General features: G+C 43.6%; 1 protein-coding gene and 1 non-coding gene across 25 annotated transcripts in view; both read right to left on the bottom strand.

The window, feature by feature from the left end:
• Positions 1–471: 471 nt before the first annotated feature.
• On the bottom strand, positions 472–543 carry trnam-cau (transfer RNA methionine (anticodon CAU)). The gene has a single exon. It is a non-coding gene; the product is annotated as a tRNA-Met (tRNA).
• A 527-nt stretch (positions 544–1,070) lies between these two features.
• phf21ab (PHD finger protein 21Ab) overlaps positions 1,071–8,762 on the bottom strand; it is a 28,667-nt gene continuing 20,975 nt past the window's right edge. For 15 of the 24 annotated variants that reach the window (XM_023956012.2, XM_011476406.4, XM_023956011.2 and 12 more), the window contains 5 exons: positions 7,965–8,071; positions 7,442–7,597; positions 7,033–7,108; positions 6,842–6,945; positions 1,071–5,968 (listed from right to left, as the gene is read on the bottom strand). In XM_023956012.2, the coding sequence (XP_023811780.1) occupies positions 5,285–5,968; positions 6,842–6,945; positions 7,033–7,108; positions 7,442–7,597; positions 7,965–8,071 (1,127 nt within the window). In that variant the 3' untranslated portion in view covers positions 1,071–5,284. Of the gene's footprint in view, positions 5,969–6,841; positions 6,946–7,032; positions 7,109–7,441; positions 7,598–7,964; positions 8,072–8,183; positions 8,207–8,762 lie in introns of all 24 variants that reach the window. The other 9 variants (XM_078949417.1, XM_078949418.1, XM_078949409.1 and 6 more) reach the window with 2 other exon arrangements.

The following is an 8,762-nucleotide window of genomic DNA, read 5'->3' as shown; positions in this document are numbered from 1 at the left end:
CTGGGAAATGAACACTTTTCCCATGCACCAGTCCCACAGGGAGCCAACTGAGCCATCCAGCAGCTTCAAGCTGGAAACAAAGGAGAGTGATAAAAGCCCAGCGCCATTACTTTCACAGCCTGTAACAATGCAGAACTAGCAAAACAAGCATCTGATGTGTTTGCATAATTTAAATACAGAAACATGTACATGGTTTATAGTACATTCACTTCAGTTTTGCATATAAGTGTACTTATATCATAAACTTCAAATGTACTTATTCTTGCTAAGGAAAGCTGGAGGAAGTACTAACAGAAAGTGAATTTTATAATGTATGTGTGAATATAGCAGATAATTGCAAAGGTTTTTAAGTTCAAGATTTAAGAACTAAGTAGGTATAATAATTTAGAATTAAAAAATAAATAAAATTATTACAACAAAGAACAACTAAAAGTCCTTTTTATATTTCGGACAAGAAAAGGACAAAGAAAATAGCAGAGGATGGTTTCGATCCATCGACCTCTGGGTTATGGGCCCAGCACGCTTCCGCTGCGCCACTCTGCTGCTGCGGAAACACTCACGGCAAGATGATATATATATACACAATGTATTTACACATATCTGCGAATTCATACATGTATATTATATAACATAGTATATAATATATTATGTATATAATATGTGGTTATAATAAAGTCATGCATCTTACTGTTTCAAAACGGTCGTTTCAAAAAATTGTACTATGCCATACAGGTCGAATTTTTATTTCAACTTGTAGCTGCGGGATTTGACATAAGTGACTCTTCAAAATAGAAATATAAAAACACACACAAAAGTTTTGTGCATGACACTCCTTACTTTATCTTAATGCCCAAATATTATCACCGCTAAATTCTTAACCTGAGCGTTATGCTGCCATCTAGCGTTTGAGAATGGAAATACAGAAATATCGGAATAATGGACAAGAATGAATGTAAAGTGACAGACGTTGGACCACTTCAAAGTAGTAAGGAACACTTTTTTTTATTGTTGTTTTTTAGTATTTTTTGAATAATAAAAATGCAGTAAAATAAAAACTAATTCAGGAGACATTGTGCTTTTCACAATTTATTAACAAAATGATAAAATAAATAAATACAAATTGATCAAATGCTCCTAATATCAACTCTTCCCCATGATCCCTACAGTATTTCCTAAACACTGCATACAAAGAATTCATCACAGAAGAGGCTCAATACAGAGGTAAGAATCCCACCAGACCAGTCACAATGTCAGGCCAACAGAAGACACATCTGGAACAGAAGTCAAAAAAATAAACACATTCCTTTCCAAAATCATTATGAAAAAATACAAACAATTATACAAATATTCAGATTGTGTACCAATTTACACATTATTCAGCACACCAGGTGAACTTTTTCTTTATTCGTATCGCTACAATGCATCTCACCAAATGGAAGATAAAAAAGATTTCTTTTCATTTTTTTATTAATTTAATTTTTTAGTTCTTTTTTTATTTTAATCGTTATTGTTGTTGTTGTTGTTTTTGCACTCAACACACGCCCAATGGAATCAGCTGTGGATGAGGTAAGAAGCTGCAGGTGTACCTTTGGGTCAGGACAGGATGGAGGATGGATAGATGACAGAGGGCAGCTGGGTGGGAACAGAATAATGATGTCATGAATCGACAGAATACTAGAAGGCCACAATCATGACTCGATCTCTGACGAATAGAAGGGTGGAGTTGGAGAAAACAGCCTCACAGGGACCCCAGGGTGGCACGGAGCCTACTGTTTGATGCATGGCAGAGCCCCCGGGATACAACGCTTTTCAGGTGTACGACCACACTTGTTCAAATGATATGCAGAAAAGGCTTCAAAAACAAATCCACATCTCTTTGGATAAATTAACTTCAGCGAGGATATAAATTAACTTGCATGGGCCTCTTCCCGTCCCCACTCACCCCCTTTCATGCATTTCTGCAGGAACATACACAGGAACCAACATTACTTCAAGCAACTAAAGACGACGCCATCAATCGCCCTGCGCCATGTGGTTCTTGTGGATAACACAGAAACTTCTGCAGGGCAAGATGGGTTTTTAAAACCCAAACTTTTAAAAGAACAAAAAGACATTTCCTCTGGAATGGCTGAACTGCACACATTTAATATTAGGATGCAGGAACTAAGAAAAGTAACATAGAAAACAAGAAAAAAATATGCATATTAAAACAAAACTCATATAAAAACTTGCATAAGAAGGCATGTAAGGCGCCATACTTAGCCGACAGATGGCGCTAACTCGGTCAAAGTTTGTTGATCAAAAATGCACCCAGGCTCTGGCTCAATGACCTGACTGGGCAAGCTCCACCACCTTTGGGGGTGGGGTGGGGGGTGATGTTTTTTTTTTTTTTTAAATGACTGTGACCACTGAAAAACACTGCTCTCACTCTGACAATAATACTGGTCAAACTAAAAGTGCATCGTAAAACAGATCCAAGAGAAGTCGGTGACTTTCCTCCCATAAAGTTTCAGCAGAAAATCAACAGAAAATAAAACACATTTAAGGCAACCTCTAGAATCGACAACAAAACACTATGTGGTCAGTTCGGTATGAAATGTCGTTTTCAACTTGCATCTACTGTTGGCAGCCTGAAGCGATGTGACCGCGTCTGGAGTCTGGGGGAGAGCAGGGTGGGTGGAAGGAGGGAAATCCAAAGGGTAAATAAGGTTTTACGAGTCACAGTGCAAGTCAAGAGACAAATATTATCTGCTGTTTGAAGAAAGGCACTCGAGGTACCTACTGTACAGAGGGAGAGCTCCAGTCTACCTGGAACACGAATGAAAAAGACTGGATGACCGTTCTGAAGGACACACACCCGAGGACAGACACACAACAGGACACAACGGCGGGTAGGCAAACAGAGGTGGGGACACGTTTGGAGTTTCTCCTCTGGCTCTTTGTCTGGGGCTCAAACTATACAGACCACATTTATCCCAAAAAAATAAATAAATAAAACCGCAACACTGAAGCCAAACAAGAGATGCTCTGGGATCTTCTGAAAGTGGGCAGTTTTCACGGCTGTGGTGAGTAACCAGAAGTCAGACATGAAGGCTTCTATATACAGGAGCCTCCATGACACAAACAGCTCTCTGCAGACCCCAACATTATGTTCACTCCGAATTTCAGAACATCACATCCTCTGTCAGGATTACACTCTCAAACCTCGGCCAGATGGTGACGCCAAAAGACACGACAGACGTTCTTCCTGAGTCTGAGTTGATCAAAAACCAGGGTGGGACACAATGTGCAGAAACCAAATTTCAAGCAAAAATGAAAAAGAGATTCCAGCACAGCCAGAGGCACCATCTATGAGCAGACCAGAATATGTTATTGCCTCAAACCCAACAAGAAGCCCAAAGTCATGATCAGTTCAACGCACAAAGACACACCCGACTGACCACCACCACCACAAATCCCAGCATCCCAGCTCCGCCCACATGCAGGGGATAATGCTGAGCAACTCATCAAAAACATCTCCATGATTTGAGCCTTGGTGTCAGACAGAGGTCAGTATTTCCTCCTAGAAAAATATTGGCATGTGGGGATAAGTCACATCACAACAAAGAGATGCATACTCTGTTTAATTCCATGTACAAAAAGCTCTTCAGCACTTCTTTGTAATGCAGCAAGCTTGTGCTTTATTCTCAGGAGTTGTGTTTTTGTCCATCCGAAGGTTCACACCACAAGTCGCTCTGCTTCGGGACAGAAACACATCCTGTCAGTTATTGTTTGATAAGTTCTATCTCTACATGGGGACTTCCAATTTTAAAAAGGAGGCATCTTCATATAAAAATGCCAGCAGTTTGTTCTTTCAAGACAGTAAGTAGACTTGTCCCTGCTGAATTTGGATGCAACATCATTTTGGCAGTTCAGGATTTGAGAGAAACGCACAAAATGCAAAGATCCCCACTTCTTTGTGTTGATGATGCCAGTCCAGCAGGTTCAGGAACAGAAAGCACTTATTCTGAAGACGAGGAAGACCTGAATATCTTTTCCTATAAAAAGAAACACAGCCCAGATATAGTGTGTGTGTGTGTGTTGACGTTGCAATATTGCAGTTTCACATTTAGTGCTCACAGTTGACACACTTGACTCACGAATGAAAACTCAATCACTACACTTGACCGACACCACTGAGAACATCTGTAGGCTACTGCGCCTGTTTGGCCTCGTGCCTGCTGAGAACAACCTTTGAGGTCCACACGGCCTGAACTCGCCGTTGCCGGCGAGGCGGGGAATGTTTGCGAGACTCAGAGTACTCAGAGTTCTGGATCAGTATGCTTCAAATGAGCTTCACGAGTACACAGAAAAGAATTCTGCAATACTTCAGCTGACCTGACATGAAGCAGAAGCGATGGTTGATGGAAATGTGCGACACTAGTGTCATCCTTTTGAAGGACTTGGTACACACAGGATCTTTGTTGGGACTGTTTGGACTTTGGATCACAGCTGGTCTCAAAATTCACAGTTCAGCTGGGGTGATGAGGGCAAAAAGAGTGATGACATGAGGCGATTGTTTCGTAGCAAATTACCACCCATACTGTATCAAACCAAACTAGACTGTACTACTAAACTCTAACGAAAGCTTGACTCGAGCTTCGACCATACGCCGATGACACCTTCTCTTTTACACTCTAAAAGTTTGAAGCACACTGAACCTTTTTGTACTAGAAATTTTTCGTTTGGTTAAAACCACGATGACGAAACATCGGGTAAGGTAGAGCCAAGGCCGGAGGACTGCAGAGGATGATCCAGATCAGGTTGAAAGGAACGAGAGAACAAACAGGTCGACGTTTCAGAACACAAACTATCACAACACTGCTTCTTGGACCAGTTACCCCTGACAGATGTTTGGTTCCATGTTCTTGCTCATCTTTGCACCCATGGGAACGACTCCCCACCCCACAAGAGAACACAGGGGCCACTGTAACAGGCACACACCGGTGTGATGATGGATTGAACTCCCTTTGAGTATTCCCACCATGATTTCTATTACTAATTGGCATGATGACACTGGTGCGCACGGCTTCCTGGAGCCCGTCTCTACGGGTGGGTTGGCCGGCGTCTTTCCAGAGTCACGTGACTCCGGCTGTATATCTACCATTGACACAGTCTGACAATACAATGCAAACAAACAACATTTATACAGATTGGCAACTTCAGGGCACCGTGAGATGCAAGCAAAAGTTTTTTTTTTTTTATATATATATATGCTTGAATTCCTGCGACTGAAGACGCAGCGTTACTTTTTATTGTCCAAACTGCTGACGAGAGCTGGCAAAGGATGCTGGGAGGGTTCTGAGGTTTTGCTGTTGTTGTTGCCGCTACCGTCGCTGGTGGCGACCTCTTCCTGTTTCTTCTCCGCCGTTTCTGGGGGGTTCATGGTAACTATCTTATTCTCCGAGTTGGTGGCGGCGTTGGCGGTGCAGACTCCAGCGGGGCTGTGGTCAGGGCAGCTGGGCTCAGCCAAACCGTTAGTGGTGGCAACTGTTGCAGTGACATCACCCACCGGAGCAGCATCAGTTTCTGGGCTGGGCCCAGCCTCTGTGTGACCCCTGACTCCTGACCCATTTCCCAGCTTACCCCCTGCTCCCGCAATGGGACAGTTCTCTGCTGTTGGGACCAAGCTGTCCAGCTGTCTGTCTGCACTACCTGCTGCTCCTGCTGTCTGGTGCTTCTCCTGTGTGCTGCAAAAGGAGTGCCCTCCTGCATTCTCCACAGAGTTGGCCTCAGGTGCAGCAGGTTCAGAAGTGACCACAGCTGGTGGAGCTGCCTCCTGGACTCTGGCGTCCTTTCCGTCTGTCTCTGCCAGAGTCTGATTAAAATTGAAGGCTTGAATGAGGCGAATCAGGTGCTTCACTTTGTCGAGGGAAAGCTGCATTTCCTTCTGACGGGCCAGGATGGTGTTTTTTGTCTCCATGCATTTCTAAATAAAAACAAAAACAATATTAGGGTTAGGGTCATACAAGTCATACAAGGTATCCGATCTGAAACACCGACCTACATTTGCTTCTAACTTAATTCAGTGTGACTTTAACACATCTAGTTCTCCATAATCACCCGTATGCTGGTTCTGAGATGAAAAGGTTGACCTGCCCATGATAATATATTATTTTTATAATTTGTTGACAATTTTTGGTGTGTGGCCAAAATCCTCCCAAAAACAAGTTGGGTATTAAACACGTTGAAAAATACAGAATATTATATTTAATATATAATTAAAAATCTAGAGCCACAGAGAAAGCTGAGTCCTTTAATTTGGTCCTATTATAGTCATAAGAAGCTCAGCTGTGTACTCAACCTTGGCACAGATAAATGGGAAATACCAGACAGCTGAGAGGACATTAATTAACTTATATAGTCTGTTTTCATTAAAGTGTTTATTTATTGGAGGCAATTCTTAAATTAGGTAACATCTGTAAAAGTGCAGTTAGTCCTTGTTGGTAAAATCGGAAAGTGACTTTTTTTTTAAGTAGAGGTGTAACAATTATTCAACTTAATTGATGAATCAGTTTCTATTCCTATGATCCAACCAGAACTTGTGAATCGAATCGAAGCGACCCTATACCAATATAAAAGCATTTTTTTTTTTTTTTTTAGTTTTCCTTGTTAGTTGTTTTTTTCACCTATTCCCTCGTTTCCTTGCGTGTTTTTTTCTGTTTCTGTAATGATTTGTAGGTTTAAGTTTGTATTGTTACACTTGAGTGTTTATTTCTTTTTGGATATTTCCTGACCAGCCTTCCCTGACAGGAGATCTAACAGCCTCGCTCTGGATTTGTGTCTGACGCGTTTCTCTCACCGTTATGGAGTTGCTGAGCTGCTTCACTCTCTGTTCCAAATGTTCTCGCTCAAGCTTCAGCTCTGAACTCCACCTCATCAGCTTCTGCTTCTCCTCCTCTTTAGCTGAAAGTCAAAACAGAAATAGTCAGCAGGTCGTGCTTTCCCTCCACAGACGCTCGACAGAAAGAAATCAAAAGCTTCAGTCTGCACCTTCTTTGTAAGCGATGTAGGAATGGACAATAGCCAGGGTGCCGGGCCAGGGAATGGCTTCTTCTTTCTTCAGGATCTGCAGACAGAAGCTCTGAGATGTCACACAGGCTGAGGCACAAAAAAGACTTGAAAAGGCAGTTTTAGTGGTGGGCTGACAGGGGACAGGCAATGGAGTGGAAGGATGTGAGATGCCAATCTTAACTGACACAATGAATGAGACATAGGCACAAAAGAAACATAGGGTTTCATGTCTTTGCTTACAAAGCACTGAACAGTCCTAAATCTGAGGACAGTGTTGCAGAAGCATCTCTGTACATTTAAACACAGCTACAGGCCCACACAGGCCCTCCCCTGGACTGCGGTACCCCACTCCCCCTGACTCTGGATCAGTCTCGGCTGCTGCGATTACCTGATCTTGACATTTTGGACAGATCCACATGCCTTTAGGAATGGTTTTCAGGGGTGGATCCAGGCAGTCCAGGTGATAAACACGAGAACACGTGTCGCACATGAGCAACTGGCCACTGCGTCTGCACACAGTGCAGAAATCCTCATGGATGTCTCCCTGCGAGGAAGAATTGGACCAGTCAGTTTCCCTGCCCAACTTGGCCCGGCCCACCGCGGGTGGAGAGGTGAGGCGGGGCAGGGGGGGCACCGTGATCTGGTTTAGTTTACTGGCCTTGTTAACAGCTCAGATGGATGTGTGTGGGGTTACTTTACAGTTAGTGTGTGAGTTTGTTCTGCAGGAGGCTGTTCACTTTGTAAGGCTGAATCAAAGTAAAACCAGATGATGGTGATGATCTTGACATGGAGACAACAAACTCATGGAGATGTGTGTGCTGTGTGGAGGTCTCGGGGTGTGAATGACTGACAGCTACCGGGCCAAAAGGACTGTGTGCGACAGGGTGTCCGTCTCCCCCGTCTTTACTTACATCCCCAGAGCTGGGGCTGGGCAGGGGGAGGGGACGGATGGGGCTGGAGGGGGAGGTCGGGGTGAGGCTGCCCAGCTCCAGGACGCTGCTGTATTTGGGTGGGCGACCTGGGTGAAATGAGACAGACGACAAAGACGGAACAAAAAAAACAAACAAAAAAAACAAAAAAAAAAGATGGAGAGGGGGGAGAAAAAAAAACAGACCGTCTGTATGACATACCTTGGAAAGGGAGTCTTCGTTGGCTAGCATGAGTCAGGGAAGCGGTGAGGGAGGAAGAGGAGGGAGAGGAGGAGTCAGAAGCCAGACAGCAGTGTTAGTGCAGGAGAGCGGCTCTGAAGGTGAGCCTGAATCACACCTGCTGGATGGACTCGCGTCAGAAGTTAGCACGCCTCACACTTTCACCTGCATCACCAGGCAACCTCTCGCTCTTTGAATTTCCGGTCTGCAGAGCTGTGACCTGCTGCTCCACATCAAGAACTCTGATGTGAGCGGCAAAGCCTCAGGCAGGTGGAAAGAAGGAAGAACGCTTTCAGGTCCATCTGACAGTTTCTTCCTCAGTTTAGTCTCCCAACAAAACATAAAAATAAAAATCTGATCTTTCAACACAGACAGAAAACCGACCTTAGAAATTATAAAGTAGGAAGAACTGAAGTCATAAACTAAACTTCAGATACGGAAACGAGAGCTGGGCAAGAACAACGATGAACGGCTCAAGACCAGCACTTATCAGTCCATGTGTCAAACATCTGCCTGATGGAGATCAGCTTGTTGAATGAAGGAAGTGTTTATAGGAAGAAA

This window comes from Oryzias latipes, chromosome 6 (assembly GCF_053564925.1).
Source record: "Oryzias latipes strain Hd-rR chromosome 6, Olatipes_Hd-rR_3.1".
In the NCBI taxonomy this organism is placed as follows: domain Eukaryota; kingdom Metazoa; phylum Chordata; class Actinopteri; order Beloniformes; family Adrianichthyidae; genus Oryzias; species Oryzias latipes.
Note: the sequence above shows the minus strand (reverse complement) of the source record. Positions and strands in the feature narration are given on the sequence as shown.